This window comes from Ovis canadensis, chromosome 1 (genome assembly GCF_042477335.2).
Source record: "Ovis canadensis isolate MfBH-ARS-UI-01 breed Bighorn chromosome 1, ARS-UI_OviCan_v2, whole genome shotgun sequence".
NCBI classification, from domain to species: domain Eukaryota; kingdom Metazoa; phylum Chordata; class Mammalia; order Artiodactyla; family Bovidae; genus Ovis; species Ovis canadensis.
The window spans coordinates 32303509-32325445 of NC_091245.1; the positions used below are offsets into that span (position 1 = coordinate 32303509).

General features: G+C 45.4%; 1 protein-coding gene across 1 annotated transcript in view; it reads right to left on the reverse strand.

The window, feature by feature from the left end:
* Window positions 1-19869, reverse strand: part of C8B (complement C8 beta chain) — a 45322-nt gene extending 25453 nt beyond the window's left edge. The window contains exons 1-6 of the mRNA XM_069592711.1: window positions 19468-19869; window positions 12463-12619; window positions 9214-9355; window positions 7110-7251; window positions 4099-4231; window positions 903-1100 (exon numbers count right to left, since the gene is read on the reverse strand). Coding sequence (XP_069448812.1) covers window positions 903-1100; window positions 4099-4231; window positions 7110-7251; window positions 9214-9355; window positions 12463-12619; window positions 19468-19559 — 864 coding nt within the window. The 5' untranslated portion in view covers window positions 19560-19869. The remainder of the gene's footprint in view (window positions 1-902; window positions 1101-4098; window positions 4232-7109; window positions 7252-9213; window positions 9356-12462; window positions 12620-19467) is intronic.
* Between the last annotated feature and the right edge of the window lie 2068 nt (window positions 19870-21937).

Here is a 21937-nt window from a genome sequence, read left to right on the forward strand (position 1 = left end):
TGCGGGGCAGACACACCGAGGAAACCAGAATTGAAAGAGACACACGTACCCCAATGTTCATCGCAGCACTGTTTATAATAGCCAGGACATGGAAACAACCTAGATGTCCATCAGCAGATGAATGGATAAGAAAGCTGTGGTACATATACACAATGGAATATTACTCAGCTATTAAAAAGAATACATTTGAATCAGTTCTAATGAGATGGATGAAACTGGAGCCGATTATACAGAATGAAGTAAGCCAGAAAGAAAAACACCAATACAGTATACTAACACATATATATATGGAATTTAGAAAGATGGTAATGATGACCCTGTATGTGAGACAGCAAAAGAGACACAGATGTGTAGAGCGGACTTTTGGACTCAGAGGGAGAGGGAGAGGGAGAGGGTGGGATGATTTGGGAGAATGGCATTGAAACATGTATACTATCATGTAAGAAATGAATCGCCAGTCTATGTTTGAGATACAGGATGGTTGGGGCTGGTGCACAGGGATGATCCAGAGAGATGATGTGGGGTGGGAGTTGGAAGGGGGGTTCATGTTTGGGAACTCATGTACACCCGTGGCGGATTCATGTCAATGTATGGCAAAACCAATACAGTATTGTAAAGTAAAATAAAGCAATAATAAAAATTTAAATTAAAAAACAAAGTAAAATAAAAATAAACAATGCCATACTAAAAAAGTAGAGTAAATAATTATAGAAGGCCACCACTGGCTGGTCTTTCTGAAAAGTAAAGTTAATGTAAGACCAAGGTATTTTTTGTGAAAAGCTTTTCAATGTAACAAATATAATTGGTTGTCAGGACTAATAGCAATACAGTATACAGACATCCATGGATATGAAAATTCAAATGAATACATAGGAATGGAAAAGCAAGCAAAGGGTACCTACCGTATGAGAGAATCGTTTGATCCTGCTAATAAAATGTTGTCCAATATTACTCGTGCTGCTATAGCCAAGTTCAAATATTCCAGGAATTTTGAAACCCAAGCTGAAACTAGACTTGCTCATTGCCGTCCCTGTGACATTATGTTCGAAATCTGAGTACGATTCATATTCTGTCAATGTAAATTCAGATTTGCCTCGGGTCTGAAGGAAGAAAAAAACAAATGTTCCGTATGTCATTTGACTCACATCAGTTCAATTCAAATCAACAGGCACACACTGTACTCTCACTATGTTGCAGGTGCTAAACTAAGTACATTGCGTGCAAAAATCTCAGAGGCATCCAGATCTCCACCCCCAGGGCTCTTGATCCAGCAGGAGAAACAGATGAGCCCAACACGGTGAGCTGACACTCAGAGGTGGGTGCTTGATTTGGGTTTTAATGGGCAAGAAATGTAGAAGAACATTCTAGGCTGTGGACTTCGGTGCAGGCAGAAACGTGAAGGTAGGAGAGGGCAGGGTGGGGCCAGAAACTGCAGGGGGTTGAAAATGCGAGTGTGGTTGGACCAGAAGATACAAGAGAGAGAAGACAGGGGGCTCAGGAGAGAGTGGGCTGGCATCCAGATACTGGGGCTTTGGGATGACTTGCCGAAAAGCCCATAGAGGAAGTGGCTAAACACCAGGGATCTCAGGACAGAATAGCGGTTGGGTTGGAAGGGATGGATTTGGGGTCAGAGGCAAACCGGTGCAGAGGAGGAGCTCAGTGACAGCTCATGAGGGGCTGGTGAAAGGTCTTGGGATATGGTATGGGGGTGGGAAGATGCAGGGACAGAACAGCAGAAAGCCTTTGCGAACTTAGAGGAGCTGTTTGCTCAAAAATTGGTGCTCATGGTGCTGTGCACAGGGAAATATCTAGGGCGCTGCCTCGGTGGCCCCCAAGTGACCAGCCCCAAATTGTCTCCATCCCCATCCCACTGGCTTCTGGATGCTTGCAGTCCCCCATAACACCTCAGTTTCTGAGGAAGAAAAGCAGACGTGATTCCAAACATGGTCTAGAGTGTGACCCCTGAGGTGGAGTGCACCATTTTCTCACTGGGTAACTCTGGACATTGGGCTTAACCTCTCTGCGCCTCAGTTTCTTCCTGTATAAAATGGAAACAGTAACAGTTCCTGTCAGTGGGGCTTGTTCTGAGGGTTGAGTCTATGTGGGTAAAACACTGCACAGTGCCTGCCACGTGCTCCAAAAACAGTTACAGAGAGAGGAGACCCCAAGATACATAGCTGGCCTGGGTTACCAGGAGGAGAGAAACATCTGCTCTGAGATTCTCCTTTGAAAGTGGAGGCCATGTATGGCAAAACCACTATAATATGGTAAAGTAATTAGCCTTCAATTAAAATAAATAAATTTATATTAAAAAATAGAGATACCAAAAAAAAAGTGGAGGCCAGAGGGATGGTGCTGGTCAACATGCAGGAGGGTGTATTTGTCCCAAGACTAATTTTGTAATTTTTAGCCAATATCTGTGTGGGGGTGTAAAGGGGACCAGGAAGGAAGAGAAAGGAGAGGTAGCAGCTTAACATTCAGGACTATACCCATTTATTTTATTTTAAAATTTTTACTTATTTATGTATTTATTAGGCTGCACCAGGTCTTAGTTGCAGCTTATGGGGTCTAGTTCCCTGACCAGGGATTGAACCCAGGCCTCCTACATTGGAAATGCGAGAGTTTTAGCCATTGGACCACCAGGGAAATCCTAGGACTGCATAATTTTAGACATGAAAACTATCAACCTGGTCACCCAGTCCAGTCCTCTCATTTTACAGATGAGGAAACAGGTCCAGAACAGAGCAAGAATTTAGCCTAAAGTACAACGGGGTCCTGGGGTACAGCCAGGCCTGGCACCCAGTTCTTCCCCCTCTGTCTTATGTATGTATTATGCAGTGACATCGTCTACTCTGAACCCCACTCCCTGTGAGATTGCTTTTAAGTCTCTGTTTTAATAACACGGACTTATCTTGGTAGAACATTTTATAACTTATAGAAATGCTTAGAACAATGCCTGATTCTAATAGGCAAGGATCTGATAGTAACAGAAGTTGATTGCTGTTGTCTGGCTGTCTCTGGATGCTAGGATGCTTGCATGTCTGTCGTGATGTCTCCAGTATCACCAGGCATCTGGGACATCTACATTTTTGCCACTCAACTGACTACATTCATTCAAATCATTGACTGACCAGTGATTCCAGTCACGAGGTTAAGTTGCTTGGGTCACTTCCTACCCCACTGATATAATTCTTCGGGGCTTCCCTGGTGGCTCAGACGGTAAAGGATCCACCTGCAATGCAGGAGACCCGGGTTCGATCCCTGGGTCAGAAGTTCCCCTGAAGGGAATGGCAACCCACTCCAGTATTCTTGCCTGGAGAATTCCATGGACAGAGGAGCCTGGCAGGCTACAGTTCATAGGGTTGCAAAAGAGTGGGACACAACTGAGTGACTAACACACACACACACACACACACACACACACACACACAATGTCTGGATGAACTCTGGAAGTCTAGCTAGCAAGTCCCAGCTGTGATACCACTGTTTATATATGAAAGTCTATGAAATTTTTCAAATAAAGGACCTACAGTGTCTGTATTTGCTTTTGATCCAAATGTGAAAGTGAAGCTACCAGTTATAAATAAAAAGGCAAAAATAGCCTTTTTTCATTAAGAAAAAAAAAGTTAACACTTCCTGAGGCTCACAGTTAAACCAGGTATTGTGTGTGTGCTAAGCATTCACACTCACTTATCCCCGCTATGCAGGTAGAACCTTTAAAATCCCAGTTTAAAGATAGGAAAATGGAGGCTCAGGGTATACAAGATGATACAGATGGTAAGTTGCAAAGTCATCTTTGAGACTCTAAATCCTAAGCTGTGCTTGTCTCTTTATGGCAGTTTTTGATATTGTCGTTGGTATAATTATGCTACTACATATCTGCACTGCCTCTACTATACATCATAGGTTGCCCTCACCGCTGTGTCTGGAGGAGGCAACCACCCATTTTACCTATGAAGAACTGAAGCTCAGAGAGAAAACGCGACGCGTCTGAGCTGGCCCAGCAGGGGGCTGCTGACCAGGTCCGGACCCATGCTTCTGGCCCCTCTGCCAGTGTCCCTGCCATGGCCCTGTAGTGGCTTCCTGGCTGGCACATACCTGTGGAATGAAGTTTTCCACGTTGTATGGCTTCCGAAACCTCGTGTTGAGTATGTAATGCGGGGAGCACACACCGGCGTAATACCTGTGGTCTAGAACTGGGCCCTCCAAGTTGTTTGTGAACAAATTAATCCTGCAGGGAAGAGGCAGAAAAGGGGGTGAGGTGAGGATATAATCCCAACTGGTGGGCCTACTAAAGGACACCCAAATTCCTGGGCACAGCACACATGGCCCTCAGTATCTGTTGCGGCTTTATCCCCTGCCACTCCCAGCCACAACCACAAAGCCAGTCCCCTACTCCACGGAGGTGTTCTCCCTCCAGTCTGTTTTGCTCCTTCTCTTCTTGGTAAGGGCTGTTCCCTATGCCTAAATACCCTTCCAGCCACTCATCACTTGCTTAGTTGCTCAGTTGTGTCCGACTCTTTGTGACCCCGAGGACTGTACACCACCAGGCTCCTCTGACCGTGGGATTTATTGGGCAAGAATACTGGAGTGGGTTGCCATGCCCTCCTCCAGGAGATCTTCCTGACCCAGGGATCAAACCTGATTCTCCCTGCATTGGCAGGAGGATTCTTTACCACTGAGCCGCCAGGGAAGCCATGCTCACTGCTTTATCTCTTACTCGTCTTTCTAGGCTAAGTTCTTCCGTTGTACTGAGCTGCAAGGAGGTCCAACCAGTCCATCCTAAAGGAGATCAGTCCTGGGTGTTCATTGGAAGGACTGATGCTGAAGCTGAAACTCAGCATCAGTTTTGGCCACCTCATGTGAAGAGGTGACTCATTGGAAAAGACTCTGATGCTGGGAGGGATTGGGGGCAGGAGGAGAAGGGGACGACAGGATAAGATGGCTGAATGGCATCACCGACTCGATAGACATGAGTTTGAGTGAACTCCGGGAGTTGGTGATGGACAGGGAGACCTGGTGTGCTGTGATTCATGGGGTCGCAAAGAGTCGGACACGACTGAGCGACTGAACTGAACTGTACTAAGCTACAGTACAGGCCTTTACTAGATCCCATGCTTGCCCCATTCACACATTTATTGTTCTGCACCTACTGTAGTTACAAGAACAGTCTACATGGGAGGAGATGAGCCAACGCGCTGGCATTCACGAGTTATGTAACCTCAGGCATAGCAGTTAGCCTCTGTACCTAGGTCTCCTTATCTACAAAATGAGAACAAAGAAAATCCTATCTCTTGGAGTGCCTGTGAGGATTACATGTATCCATATTTACTAAGTGCTTAGAACATGGCTTGGTCTGCGATAAAGGCTTATTATTATTTACGTGTCTGTCATCTCCCCAAGATTCTGTGCTCCTTAGAGATGGTGGTTTCCCTTTTAATTTCTGTATGCCTCTCATCACAAGACACTGAATTAATTCCAATTTACTGAGTTTCTAACTGGAAACAGGCACAGTCACAGATGGCTCAGGACATCACCTTATGTAGTGTCCCCAAAGCCCTGGGTAGTAGATGTCATTATGTCCGTTTAGAAAGGATGAAAATCTCATCTCTACCTCAACATTATTATTTCTCACCACCTCCTAAGGCAAGCCTCCATTTCCTGACCTGCTTTGACTATGACTGATAGCTCTGTTTCTTTTGTTAAAAGGAGTTCTGTCTCCTTTCAGCTTCTGCCTATTGGTCTGCTCTGCTCCTACCAGAATCATTTCAGGCTGTCTTTCCTGTGATAGGGTTTCATGTAGCATACTAATGTATATTCATTTATTTTCTTTAATACCATAATAATCATTTACACATGTTGGTTCAATGAATCCATAGGTATTATTACTATACTCATTTACCAGATGAACAAAGTAAGACACAGAGAGGGCAACTGACCTGCCCAGCAGCTGGTGGGGCCAGGACTCAAAGTCTGAGCATCTAAGTCTAGTCAAGAGCAGAGTCCGCTTTCTCCCCACCACATATTTTGCCTCTCATGTGTTAGTTTACTACCACGGCATTAGCTTATTTATCCCTCACAGACCTGAAAAGAAGGGTATGACTGACTTCTGTCTACAAATGACAAAACTAAGGCATGAAAGCCGTCCTTCTGCCCCTCTTGCAGGGTCCAGCTGGCTTCTGCTGCTGGCTCTGTATGCCCACTCTGTCGCCCTCTTTGACCTGTGACCCCCCAGGAGCTCTAACTTCGCAGACCTCAGTTTCCTCATCAAGGAGATGGGGCTTATCATCACTAGTGTCTAAGGCCGTCCTGGGAGGAGGTCTTTCCCACATGAGGAGGCTGTGTCTCTAACGGCAACCTTTCAGGATGGAGAGCTGATGTTTGCTTAGGAAGAAGGAGAATGCCATCCAGGGCCTCTCTGCTTCCCACACTGTGTCACATACGCTGATTTGTGAGGGGAGGCCCTGACTTTTCCCCTGGAGGCTGAGAGGCTGCACAGCGCAGCAGAAAAGGAGGCTGAGTGCCAGGCCAGTCAGCCCCTTTTGATCTCTCACCTCCCTGGAGGATTTAACCAACTGAGAGTCCCCAGCCTAACTGTACACAGGCTGCTGGCAGAGCCACACTGCAAATGCACTCCTGCACTGGCCAGTCACTTAGTGGCCTCTGCTCTGAGCCAGCCTCTCTGCTGAGGCCTCGGGATAGAGAAACAGATAAAGCTCCCTGGAGGTTGTCAATAGCATTCAAAGGTAATGCTTAGAAAGTACCTGACATGGTCACAGAGCCGGCATCAAATAACCCTTCCCTCAGCCCTCGTGTGGAGCTGCCATGGCACCGCCCCCCGCCCCCCGCCCCCCGCCCCCCACACAGCTCTCTCCTCAGTGCTCCCTCCCTGCAGTCACATTTGGTCCATCTGGTCCACCTGTCCATGGCACGTGCTCCCAGAGCCTCCGGGTCTGTCGTCACGAAGCAGCTGCGAGCACCTGCTAACACGCCAGCCTTTTCCAGAAAGGAACAGAGGAGCCACTCTGTCTACTGCTCCCTCCCTCTCTTCCCAGATCACATTTACTTACATGTTCTTCCCACTCCACAACAGAAAGACGGTAACTTACCCACTGGCCAGCCTGCCAATGGCCCAGTATTGCTCCATTTCCTGCTGACATTTTTTATAAATCTTTCTACAGTTCGCCTCATCTGACTGGTCTCCACAGTCATTGTCCCCATTGCAAAGAAGTCTTCGGTTTATGCACCTCCCTGGGAAGGAGAAATGGGGTTACCCACAGGTTGAGGCAGGAAGGGGTGGGGGGGTTCACAGGGCTTGAGACCCACCATGACCCAGATTCTTGGCTGCAACTTTAAAGCTCTGTTCGCATTAGTCCTCATGTACTGGGGGTGAGTGGTCATGGAATTCACCATTTAATCTCCTCCAGAAGCCAGTGTTGTATTTCTGAATGCTCTTGAGGGCAGATTCGCCAGGCAGACCGGAAGGAAGGCTGGACTCCTCTGCTTGGGACTGGAGAGAGGAGGTGGGTTCAGAGGGTCCTGCAGCAGTACCTGCTGTGGCACCTTGCGTGAGTTTCCTGACTCCCTGTCTCAATGTACTCATCTGTAAAGTAGGGACGCCATCATACTTACTCCCAAAGGTCGCTGGGGATTCAAACAAATAAATGCAACAGCACCGACTCATGGTAAGAGCCGGATAAGTGTTGTTATTACTATTATTAGTGCTTTGACGGTCCAAATGCACGCTGCTGGTAAGTACTGGCAGGAGGATTGGAAGCTATAGCTTTCACAGAAACTCTCCCCATTAAATGGCACTGCCTTCAACATCAGAGCCATCCAGACTAGTAGATATTAAAAATATTTAGACTGTATATTTAAAGTTATTTGAGGCACCTCCACTTCCTTGAAACTCTTTTCCCCATTGATTTGACTTCCTTTCTTATTTGCATATCTTTTGGGAGTAAAGCCCATAAAACAGGTGGCCATTTTTACTTAAGCATGTCTGTTCATTTTAAACCAATGTTCTTTGGGTATTAAAGGCAGAAGAGTAACAATCTGGTCTTCAAATGTTTGTTACAAGACATTTAAACTAAAGCTGGCCTGAATAACCATTATTGGCTTTGGTCAGAATCATGGAACACCAGTCATAGTGAGTCCATGGATACACGTAAACATCTTTCAGATTTACTAGATGGGGCTCGGCGTTTGCAATTATGCCTAGAAATTGCTCTAAGAATCCCTAATTCTTTGTAAAGATACTAAAGCACAGTTCACAAAGTTGTGGCAAATGTAGAGAGTTGTAACTTGCATCTAGGTAATCTGGGTCCAAATACTCTCCTTTTTGCTCGAGCCTTCGAGAAAAAAAGTCAGGTTTTCTTGAATTAGTTAAAGGAATTAATTGAAAAGAAAGTGTTTGCTGAGCTCTGCAGCTCATGATAATTCATTGTGTGCTCCTTCCTCCCTTCCCTCTGGCTGCCCATCCACCAGTCCTTCCTTTTGTCCTTCCTTCTTTGAACCAAAAATGTTGCAAAGACTACCTCATGCATTAAGGGTTATGCTTAAACTTGGTGATATAGAAATGCAGGGACTATCTCACCAAAGTTTTCAGAGATAAATGATGCTACCACCTTTTTGAACTGTTGCAGAGAGTGTGGCTACTTTGTATTTAGCCCCAAACCTCTGAGAAAGCCAGCAGAGCTCATGGTCTGTAAGGACCTCTTATACCCACTGTGTTACTTGATGCTTATGGCAAACTTATAAGGTATTAATATCACTTCTGACTTTCTGTGTAGACAACCAACATGAAGAAAGGTTCAAATGACTTCTTCTAAATTAAAAAGTTAAAATAAAATTTGACTTAGGATTTCTGATTCCAGCACACAGAATTTTGGTGTCCTTAATGTCAGTGAATGTAATTTGAATTTCCAAATGCCTAATTGTATCTCCTCCACTTACCTCCTAAGTGTTGTGGGTGAGTAACTTCTCCAAGTCTCAATTTCTCAATTAGTAAAATGGGGGTAATATTAACACCTACATGGTAGGGTTGTTTTTATGAAATAATATGTGTAAAAAGAGGTCAAGTAGGACAAGGATGCCTCCTGGCCTGACACATGACTTTGATCTTGAGCACTAGGGAATAGCCAGTGCTCCCATCATCACATGCCATCATCTCACTTAATACCCATCCCCTCCCACTGCTGTGTCCCTTTATACCTGTCTGTGCACACACAAAGCCTTCACATCGCACTTGACTTCTGCATGGTCTGTTAGAAACACAGTCTTCAACTTCCTTGTCAGAGAAGCTGCATGGTTCCCCGTGGAACTGAGAGGGCCGGATCAAGTAGGCATGTCTGTACTATAGCAGAGAGGAGCAAGGTGAGACAAAGCCAGAGCCTCAGGAACATGGGGAGCGGAGGGCACACCTAAAGATCTATATTGCCACTGGCTGATTGCCTATTTTGAATAGACTGGGAACTCTCTGAGGGCAGGGACTTTATCTTCAATCTCTATCACAGTAACCAATACAGGTTTGTTGAATGTGGGGAAAGCATGGACTTTCGAGTCAAAGGTAGTAAGTGAATTGATGGGGCCAGTTCAGTCTTTCAGCTTGATTAATCCCATGGGTTGATTCAAGTATTCTCATTTACTAAGTAGCTTAAAATGCAGAAGTATCCACTTTGGAGCCACTGACTCTGTTACTTTCTAGTTATGTGATACTGGGTAAGTTACTTAAGCACTGTGATCTCAACTTACTAATCTGTAAAACGGGGATAATTATGTACAGCTATGTAGTTTCAATTATATGTGAAATCTCATTATGTTGTCTGGTACAGAATAGGCATTCAATTTCTTCTGCTTACTTTTCTTCTGAATTATTAATAATTTTAGCAGTAAATATTTCTCTGTCTCTACTTTCCTGTTTGCTTATTCCAGAAATATTGACTGGATTTCCAAAATATCGATTCAGCTACACAATGCTGGGAAAACGTGGGTGCTTTTTATGCTTTTTGTTTGTGTTTTCTCATAACCATGTCCTGTGGACTGTCCTCAAGGAGGTCACAGCTGCTGGTGGTGGTCATGATGGCAACCACAAGGCAGCGGCAACCCAGTGAGAGGGGAGCCATGACCGGGCCAGGACAGAGTGCTCATAAACACAGAGGGGAGTCCTCAGCGCAGACTCAGGAGATGCAGAAGCGACATCTGAGCTGAGCCCCAAAGGGTGAGGAGACACGTCAGGCAAGCATGGAATGCTGGCATGAGGAGGGGAGAGAAGGGCAATCCGGATGGACGGAATTGCTGTGCCAAACCCGAGAGGCTAGAGAGTATGTGCCTTATTCCAGGAAACAAGAAATCCATCCTGGCTGGAGAGAAGAGTTAAAGAGGGAGAGTGAGAAGAGACGGAGGGACACGGAGCCAGGAGCAGCTAAGGCAGGCCCTCCTGGGCCCTAATAAGGTTGCATTTAGTACTTCTTCATGGTACAATGAGAAGCCACTACAGGGGAAGGAAATGATCAGATTTGGGTGACTTCCAAATGCTAGCTGCGGTCAAGATTTTGGACTTCCCCGGTGGCTCAGACAGTAAAGCATCTGTCTACAATGCGGGAGACCTGGGTCCGATCCCTGGGTCGGGAAGATCTTCGGCAATCCACTCCAGTACTATTGCCTGGAAAATCCCGTGGACAGAGGAGCCTGGTATGCTACAGTCCATGGGGTCGCAAAGAGTTGGACACGACTGAGCGACTTCACTTACTTACTTACTAAGGGGAGCAGACCTGATAGCAGTCCCTCTGAAGACTGACACGTTAACAGCCACAGTTATTATGTGAGTGGCATCCGGAAATCCAGAAAAGAAATATAGACAACCATCCACCTCTGCTCTTTGCATTTCTAGGGCATCTTTCTTCCTAGAAGGCAGAGGCTGGCAGGACAGGGATAAGGTCTGCAGAGAAGATACTAGAAGGCTAGCACCAGGCACCAGAGACAAAATGCATTTGAGGACAGTGGAGATGATAAAGGAAAGACATCTCTCAATCCCTGTTGAAAAAAATGATGTTGAACTCCCAGCCACTGACCTCACAGACATGATGTCCAACTGAGGGAACATGCATAGCAAAGTCTGCATGTAGAGCTCTGACTGGATGAGTGGATGGATGGATGGCTCACACTGGGTCTTCCTGGTTTATGGTGCAGATGAAGCAATTATCCAAATAATTGGATCAATGTTAATCACGTCAGCAATAAAGCCTGCTTTGGGAACTGAATGTATCTGCTTGGCTCTCCACATTGATGCAATTAAGTGTATAATTGTCTTGGGCTTATTCCACTGCCTCTTTAGGGTCTTAGCTCATGGCTGCTTTGGTTTCCCAAGGAGCTGGGGAAAGTGAGAACCGTTCTCTATTCTCTAACAAATGTGCTATTCTTAGACCTGGATCCTGCACCAGCCTTCCCGTGACAAGAAAATGCAAAGAACAAATACCAGAGACTGCATGTTTTGACTATTGAACTGGCTAGACAAGAAGCCGATGGCCCGAGTTCAAGATCTGTCTTTACTACTAAGTGAATCCAAGAATTCACTCACCTGCTCTGGGTCTCTGTTGATCTATCTGCCTAATAGAAAGGGTAACAATTATCCTTCCTTACGGAGATTTCAGGAAATGTAACGAGATCAAACACATATTTATGGAGCACCTCAAACATGTTAAACATTGGCCTATATACCAAAGACACAGAATTGAATAAGTTTTTAAGTGCTTGCAGTTTAATGGAAAGGCAAATAAAAGTAAATGATGAGTGTTAGGACACAGCAGGAATAAGGAGCTGCTGCAGTTCATAAAGGAGTGTCTGGCTAAGGGCGAGGGGTGCTGAGAACTCAAGGAAGGCTTCTCAAAAGAGGCGGCCCCTAAGCAAAGTTTCAAATCATGAGTAGGTATTAGTCAGTGAAGGAAGTGGAAAGGACATTTCAGCCTGAGAACGGAGTATGAAATGGTCAGAAAAATACATGTGTTCTGTGTGCTGGCGTGGGGGATGTTCTGTGAAGATGCGGGCCAGGTCTATCTAAGGTGTGGGTGGCCTTGAAGACCGTGAGTCTGGACTTGATCCTAAGGGCCATGCATAGGCTTTGGATGTTCAAGCAGGGGAAAGACCAGCCAGACTTTCATTTTCAATGGCTCCCTTGGCTGCCCCGTGAAAGATGGATTGAAAGAATAAGGCTGGAGGCAGGAAGTCTAATTAGGAAGCTGCTAATAGGAGAAAGGACAGATATGCTTCAAAACAAACCTGAAGGATCAAAGGCAGGATCTGACTGCCCCTTGGAAGCTCAGAGGAATAAAATTCATTCATTAAATCAGCCAACATTTATCAAACTCCTACTATGATCAGTTACGATCAGTAGTGCATTAACTGATCTTGCTGAGGGATAGGGCTCCTGGAAGCTTAGAGGTCTCCCAGGGTCTGGGTACCTACCCTTTTCTTCTGACAGGGATCACACGTGGTCCAGGAGGACCAGCTGGACAGCTCGCAATCAATAGGCAACGGCGTGACATCCACACTCCGCGTCTGTCTAGTCTTGGCAAGGCTCTCATTGACTGAGTTTGACCCAAGAGAGGGTAGCTTTTCACCTCTAAAGGTCATCACAAAGAAGAGAGTGAAGTATCAGAAGGTAATTAAGTCTACATTCCACTGCCTATCCATCCATTCAATAAATATATATTTGCTCATTTATGCAAGGCTGGTTTCCCTGGTGGCTCAGTGGTAAAGAATCTGCCTGCAATGCAGGAGACCTGGGTTCAGTCTCTGGCTTGGGAAGATCCCCTGGAGAAGGGCATGGCAACCCACTCCAGTATTCTTGCCTGGAAAATTCCATGGACAGAGGAGCTTGGCGGGCTACATATAGTCCATGGGGTCGCAAAAAGTCGCACACGACTGAGGGACTAAGGACAGAACATTAGTTTATCAGTCAAGTATCAGTTAACTCATTCAGCAATATTTATGGAACCCTCAGTTATTGCCTCAGATTATGGCTAGCTACAGTCCAAAGAGTATTGAACTCTGAACAGAAGATCATCCTTCAGCAGCTGGGTGATCTTGGTCTGTTTTTTCAGCCCTTGTGCGCTTCATTTTTCTCACCTCTATAATGAGAGAACATACCTCATAAGGCTATTTGAAGGATTAAATAAGAAAGTATATGTGAAAGCACTTTATAAGGTCTAAAGTGCTTGAGATATACAGGGATTACAACCACAGCTAGATGTATGACCTCATGCAGTACCCTCCCCATCTTAGGGCCTCTGTTTTATCCCCTGGAAAATGAGAAGTTTGGACTAGGTGGTTTTTAAGTCACCCTCTCATGTTATGAGTCTATGAAACTTTTTCTGAGAACAAATCATATTCAGGATACTGTGCTCAAGAGGACACAGAAATATAAGACACAGCCTCTGCTCTGGAACTCACAGTTTGTCTTAGGATGAGAGAAGATAAACATGTCTCCTTCCTTAGCTCTTCTGGACTTTACCAAGGAGGCAGGGTTTTTAAGCATGCAGGATGGATGGTCTGAGTTGAGCTTTAGGACATTACTGTGGCTGCAGTGTGGAGGCTAGATGGAGGCGGGGAAAGCCCAGAGGCAGGAAAAGCAGGTAGGAGGCTCAAGCAATGGTACCAATGGGTGGTGTGAGCCTGAACCACTCCAGCATCCAGGGGATAGAGAGTGGGTGAGACAGATATATGAGATGTTTTTCACGGGGAGTGGACAGAGTGATGGGTAACTGGATGGGGTGTGGATTATAGGGAGAAAGGGGGCTTAGGATGATGCTGGTTTCTAGTTTGGGTGTGTGGTTGGGTGGGTGGGGAAACCAGGGGCAAAGGAATTTGTTGTAGAAGATGGAGTTGGGGCATGCTGAGTTCCAGGTGCCTGTGGAGCCACTCAATAAATAGTTCCTATGTAGATCTGGAACTCAGCAGAGAGATTTGCACTGGAAATTCAGATCTGCTCATGAAAAGCTACGGAAGAGGATAAAAATATTCCTGAGAGACACCAGCCAAGACTGAGCCCTGGAGAGACTAGTGTCTGCTAGGCTAGAGGGAAGATAGTACATAGAGGTGAGTGGGGGATAGGAGAGGTAGGTGCTGCTACACCTGCAGAGCAGTCAAACAACATGAAACCTGAAATCTGTCTAGAAAATAAGGTAACACTTTTTGTTGAGTCCCTGGCACTCGTGGGACATTGAGTAAAACAGGGAAAGAAAGGTCATGTGCTTTAATCTGTTTGTGCCTCCAGTTTCCCCACGTGTAATACGATGGGTATAATTTCTATTTTTCTTCCATTTGAAAAAATGTATACCGGTGTAAAATTCATTGTAATTTGTGTTTATTTTCAAGGGAACAAGGGAGAAAAGAAAGAGAATTCAGATTTGTGGAGCATCCAGGACTTGTCAGGTCCTGAATGAGATGTTTCACCCTTGCTATCTCATCTAATCCTGACAGCAATGCTAGAAGGCCGCGACCTCCTAGACAGGCGAGGGAAATGGTCAAGAGTCACGTGGTGGTCACACTGGGATCTGAGCTGAGCTCTGCTCGCCTCTAGTCTCTGTGCTGCGTTCATCTCCATCTGCTACCCAGAAAGAACCAGGCCAGCGTTCCCCCTACCAGTCCCCTCCATCTCCAGGCAAGGCCTCTCTCATCTGCTTGTCAAGACTCAGTGCTTAGGCAGAGCATCACATAATCTCCACTAGCACATCGTTCCAGACAAGGTCATTAACAATACATCCTCACTTGGCAAAAGTCCTAAAAAGAGGATAATATTAACTACAGTGAAATCCATCTCCATGACCACCCCAGAGACCAGCAAAAATCAATTGCCTCGTAAAGTTGAATGTTTAATGAAAGGTCAAAGACTATTGGAAACCGCAGGTGGGTTCTTTAAAATGGTTACTTGAGGCAGGACTTGCACAGCAGTAGGGGGGTAAGGGGGTGGTTTAGAATGTGCTCTTATCTACTAATTTGCCCAGGTTTGACAAAACAATACTGTCTGTGATTTAGCTTCGCCTTAAGTATATATTTGACAGCGCTGCAGGGTATCCTCTTCCTGTTTCCACTAAGAAACTGCTACATTGTGTTTTTAGCAACTATCCACCCAATTTGGGCCACAGTGGAGACTGAGTAGATAAGTAATGTGCACATATGCTATTAAGAGTCGCAATTACTTTCTTCTCTGAGATTTGAAAGCCTGTTAATGGGCAAGATGATCACTTATAGAAGGAACTTGGTAAAAAGTAGTTACAACCACCAGATCTCTCATTTTTGCACCAAATTTTCATTCCAGAGGTGGCAATATAATGAAGAAATCAGCTGAATAAATAGTCTGTTTGTAAATTACACTGGATAAGATGGGTGTGGTTTATTAGTACTACAAAATGCAAATCTGAAAGCAAGTGTGTGCATGCTAAGTCGCTTCAGTTGTGTCCCAATCTTTGCTACCCTATGGACTGTGGCCCACCAGGCTCCTCTGCCCATGGGATTCTCCAGGCAAGAATACTGCAGTGGGTTGCCATGCCCTCCTCCAGGGGATCTTCCCGACCCAGGGATCTAACCCTCATCTCTTAAGTCTCCTGCATTGGCAGGTGGGTTCCTTACCACTGGGACCACTTGGAAGCCGTCTGCAAGCAAGGCTAGCATTCAACTGCAGCTTTAATTCCTAGGACTAGCATGGACCCAACAGAAGACAGGGGCAGTCAGGACCTCTGTGTATGGCTACTGTAACACGTGCCTTCACACTATGAATTTACAGAGATGAATCAGATGGGTGTTCTGAACAACTGACTTGACTCCATCATTCAGAATTCTCTGTATGCTTCTAATGTTGAAAAATTAAACATGCCCAGAGAACTACAGAAAACAAATAATAAATACTCATGTACTCACAACCCAGGTTGGCAATTGTTAACATTTTGGTATACTTCCTTCAAGTCTTTTTTTTTTTTTTTCAATAAAAAATACCTCATAAATTTGACATCTGTGGTTGATACCAGCTCCAGATCCATTTTCCTCTCATATTCTTCAGAGGATACTACAGTCATCAATCGGTATATATCCTTCCAGTCTTTCAAATGTTTACATACACACATATAGACACAAGATATAGCATTGCTTTTGTGAGCTGCACTCATACGAGGCATAGTATCCTATAACTTGCTTTTGTCAATCAGCATTGTGTTTCCGGGGACTGCCCTGGTGGCCCAGTGGCTAAGGCTCTGTGCTCCCAGTGCAGACGTCCCGGGTTCAATCCCCAATTAGGGAACTTGATCCCATAAACCATCCCATGACAAAAAGATTCTACATGCCACAGTGGAGACTGAAGATCCCATGTGCCATGACTCAGACCCAGTGCAGCCAAACAAAGAAATTTTCAAAAGAAATATTAAAAAGCACTGCATTTCTGGCCCATATATGTTGACTCATAAAGATATCTTGTTCCTTCTTTTTATCTAAATGTTCCATCATGAGACAGGCATTTAACATTTTCTTTTTGAAGGACATTTACAGTTTGTCATTGTTTTGCAGTTGCAAACAATGCAACAGCAAACACCCTTCTACAAGGTGTTGGAATGCATCCCCCACATAAAGTCTGACAAGAATGAACCTGCCTTTCCTCGAGGTGTGCGGAATGCTGAGGACATATTTCACTCAGTTCTTGTCTCCTAGTCTTTCTAACAGGAGTCTCTGATCAAAATAAAGATGGATCCATCATGCACGGCAGGATTAGGTCAGCAGTAAATTGCGAGCCATCAGCTTATATAGATGGGGTATGTCAATATATTTTGGCTTTCTGTAGAAATGGCCTGACACAACAACTTTCTTGTCACACACAATTTGTTAGGCAGCTGCATCTCCTTTGCAAATAAAATCCTTCCTCTTTGCTGGAAGGGGCAGCTTCTGGGTGGCAAATTCTCAGTTTCTCATCTCTGTGTCGTTTGCTATTGTAGACATGGAATTTAAAGCCACATCTCAAGGCAACACATGTATGGTCCAGAGATGGAGAAATGGCCTTGGAGTCCAGCAAGTCAGATCCACAATGCTGGTGGAGAAAGGATAATGTATTAGCAAGAGGTAGAAAAATATAGGGGCTCTGGAACCAGGAAGAAAAAAAAAAGGATTTGAATCCATATTTTGTTACATATTAAGTGAGGAATCCTGAAATAGTTACATTCTCTTTCCAAACTTCAGTTTCCTTCTCTGTAAACTGTAAATGATAGCACTAACCTCAAACAGCTGTGAGGATTAGACCTAACACATCTAAATGCCTTACAACGAGCAGCAATAAATAAACATAGGTCTGTCTTATGAAGATGGAATGAGTATTTCATCTGACTTGAATGTAAGAGTAACTAAAATTGGTAGCCTTTCTTAGCTAATATGAAGGTCTCAGCATTTTCTGTTGCAGAACTAAAGGCTATTATTCCATTTCATCTAAGGGATTCAAAGACATGCCATGTTCAAGACTGCTCCGTGGGAATCACAGATCGAGGCTGATGCACTAAGTCTGGATTCAGTTAAGGGTCTGAGACTCATGAGATGTGAACAAATCTCTTCTCCTTTCTGAGGACCCACTTGCTCATCTACATATGTGAATAGGGACAATAGCCATCTCATGACATCACTGGAGGGTTCAGCAAGGTTTCCCAGCTTGTCAGCTACACTCATCTTACCCCTTCACGTCCTACATCCGAGTGAACTTCCTAGTATGGAAGTCTGACTGTGTCAATCCTTCCATGGCTCCCCACTACTGAGGCTAAAGTTCAAGGTCCTTAACCAGAGTACTGGTGCCCCCTCCGAGCTCCTTCTAGGATCTGACTCCTGCTGACTCTGACTCGGTCCTGTCTTTGGCAACTCCTCACCTTAGCCTGCTCCCTGGGTGGCTCAAATGATAAAGAGTCTGCTGGCAATACGGGAGACCTGAGTTCAATCCCTGGGTTGGAAGACCCTCTGGAGAAAGGCATGGCAACCCACTCCAGTATTCTGGCCTGGAGAATCCCATGGACAGAGGAGCCTGGCGGGCTACCGTGCATGAAGTCACAGTCGGACACGACTGAGCGACTCGCACTACTACTACACCTTGGCCTGGACATGCAGCTGCAGGAACAAGCCAGGCTCTCTCATCTCCACGCGCTTGTCCAGGCTGCTGCTTCTTCCTGGATGCTCTTCACCCTCTCCCATTTGGCAAACACCTACTCCTACAGAAATATTCAGCTCAACCATCCTCTCCACACTCTGGTAAAGCCAATCGCCCCTTCTTCTGTTTTCCACTTGCTCCTGTACTATCTCTCGCAACAGTACACCCAGATGTGCTCTCATGTGGGTTTTCTCCACGAGAACATGACCCCTTTGTGTCCTATTCATCTCAGCATCCTCAGAGCTTGTGAGAGGTCCCACACAGGGGTCCACATGTGGGTAGGGTTGCTATGACCCCTTTAAACCCTCCATTCCAGACACATTTCCTTGGATCCTGATAAGATACATAGTACACACAAGGAAGGCCTTGGCTGCTTCATTCTTCTCAGGACCAAGTTGAGGTTCTTGGTATCGTAATAGCTAACAGTCATTGAGTGCCCAACGGACAGTGAAAACTCACCGCCCTGGTCTCGGGTGGTGCCCAGTAGGGGCTGAGTGCTCAGCAGAGCTGACACCAGGGGCCGTCCAATGGGCACCAGGTGCTCCTCCCACGAGAGGCTGTGTGTGCACAGCCTTTCTGTAACGAGTGAGAGGAATAACATTAAGTCCTTCCTCCGATGGGATGGCTCACAAGGAGCCTGGGACACAGGACAGCTTCAGCTTCTCACTGTAAGGGCAGCGGCTTCTGCACCAGGACGATCCCCCAGCTGATACATCACTGGGGCTTCTTTCACTGGATCCCACCTTGAACTTTCACTCAGATTAAGTTTGAGCTTTCAACTCAGATAGTTTCTTTAGCCTGTTTTGCACCCAATTAAAAATAACCATAAAAGATGAAATAAATCAATTACCACATAATTGCTGTGAATATCTGGAGTATGTATGTGTGTGTGAGGAGGGTGGTTTGAGAGCAAAAATTTAGCCTGATGAAGAGGTAGAGTAGGTCACTCTTGTATTAAAATCATTGCTATAAGTTGGCTTTACTTCCTCCATACATAACAGACCTCTTGCTTAAAGAAGTATGCTGAGGCTTTGCTCAGAATACAGAGCAAGGATCCTATTCTTAGCGTGATAAAATACCTTTAAACACGTCAGTTTCCTATGAGAACTTTTGTTGAAATCGGTGGCATGGTTCCACAATAATTTGAAGAGTTGTTGATATGGTGTTATCAGATGCATGTTAAGTTGCTTCGGGAGATGTTCCTTATTCAATAGGCATGTGACAAGGAGGGAGGGTCAGCATGACGTGGCTTTATATTCCCCAACATATTATTGATTATGAGGTCATTTGGAACTATCACCTACCTGGAGCTGGGCACACTGAAAGATCCCAGGGCAGCACAGAGAAGAAACAGCTCTGCCGGCACCCTCCAAGCCCATGTCCTGGAGGTCTTCATTTTCCCTCTGCAACAGGAAATCTGACCACAGCTCCCGGTTCCATGAAGAGTCCACCCAGGGAGTTCTGCCGTCAGCTTCTGTTTCTGGAAAGTAAACAGCTGGGCAAAGTAAACAGAAAGCCACCAGTGACCAGAAACACTTAGACTTTGCACAGACAGAAGACTTATCTGGGACTCCAGACACCAATGAGAATGGTGGAGAGCTTAGACTGTATTCATGTGTAACAGATTCTGGGGTAAGCTGCTGAGAGGACAGGCAGTTAGTGGGGCAATAAGGACTCTGTGCTCTCGGTCCAGACTGCCTGGGTTCAAATCCTTTCTCTGTAACTTACCAGCTTTGGGACCTTGGGCAAGTCATTTCATTTCAGTTTCCTCACTTGGAAAGTGGGGAGAATCAAATAAGTACATACAAGTCAAGCACTTAGAACAGGCCCATACTGAGCACTCAGACATGTGAGTTATTATTATGAAGTAGAATACAGGGTCTGGAGGCAGACTTTGAATTCTGGTTTGCCCCTTTCTAGCTAAATGATTTTAAGAGGCTACAGAGCTTTAGAGCTTGTCTAGGTTCAAGCTGCCAGCTGTGTGACCCTGGGCCAATGATTAACCTCTCTGGGCCCAAATTTCTTCCTCTACCTAACAAGGATCATAAGAGTGCCCACCTCACAGGGCTGTCATGCAAATTAGATAAATCTAAATATTTAAAGCACTTTGAACAGTGCCTGGCACATGCTGTGTAATCTCTGAGCGAGCTGATACTTTTTTCCGGTCTCTGATTCTGTTCCCTCACATGTAAAATTGGGAGGGCCCTGCCTAGCCATCCCTAAGAGTTGGGAGGGGCAGATGAGACAATGAATATGAAGATGTTTCACAAACAGGAATTATACAAATAGCTGTAAAAGACTAATTAACCAAATACACACTGTTACTACATAAGTAATGTAGGACTTTATTATATTTAGGGATAAAGAGATGGTTGCCCTAACCTTGTTGCAAAGTGATGTATAGTAGAGTATTAGTAACAGATTGAACACTTGTCTCCAGCATTTACTGGTAACCCTGAGAGCCACAGTGATAGCAGCACATGAAAAAGTTCAATAAACACCTTTTACTTATCACCTGCACCCTTCACCTATCACCTCTCCCATGTCAAAGGTAAGAGGACTCGATGGTTCAGCACAGCAAAAGCAGGTGCCCCTCATGTAGGGTAATTCAGACTTGTTTTATTTGAGCCTGGAAAAGTGCTTCCCCTTTGTCTTTTCATTATCCTGAACGGCACTCTGTGCCCTGCCATTTTTAGGTAGCTTCACCATTAAACAGGATAAAGACAAAACGTCATTCTCAGGGTCTCCTGTTTTCATTTTTGGCCATTCCACGGGCATGCAGGATCTTAGCTCCCCAACCACACCCGTGCCCCTTGCATTGGAAGAATGGAGTCTTATCCACTGGACCACTAGGAATGTGCTCTAAAGGTCTCCTGAAATGGCATAATCCAAGCAAACGTTTACTTTGATACCTGTAGAAATGATTCCTAGAAACGATTGCCTGTGGCCACATGTGAGGTGTGTCTTTACATTTTCAGGTCCATTGCAGCCAAAGCGTTAGCCCTGACTCCCAACCTGGAGGTGGTACCCACCCTGCCTGTGGCAAGGAGCACAGAAGTGTGGTGTGAAAGAGGCATAGCGCAAACTCAAAGGTCATATACAAATGGCCCCAGCTCTCAAATGTACCCCTACCACTGACCTCTCAGAATCAACAAGTTAAAGTCCAAACTTCACTGACCAGGCATTTACAAAACCAACCTTCAGACCATAGAGAGTTGGCAGGAACGTGGCCGACAACCATCCTATCTCTGTTGTTCAGGTGGGTGTAGGTGAGGTTCTTAAGAGGGAACAGGCAGTGGGCAACTTGACGGTGGTCTGGTAGAAAGAACACAGACTGGATTTGACTTCTTTGAACAAGCTACCTAGTTTCTTTGAGACTATTTTTTTTTTCCATCTGGAAAATGGGGATCATGATTCATTAATACTCAGCTCATAGGTTGTTTTGAGGCTTAACTATATAACACATTAAACCCTTGACTTATTTCCTGGCACAGGCTGGAAGCACCGGCCTGCTCCCTGTCCTGCCCTGTCTGCTGAAACAGCTAGGCTGGGGTTTGGGAGTGCAAATAAGGAAGAGTGGCAAGGGGATGGATGGAAAGCCACAGAGGGCAAAGGCCCTTCACATTAATTGTGCCCAGAACACAGAACACAAGCTCTGCTCTCAGACCATCCCGTGTGCATTCCACTTGTCATTATCCCAAGCTCAAGGCACCATCTCATCGCTGTCCCAAAGGATGCAGTGACCTGAACTTTGACACAATTGATTGTGGTAGT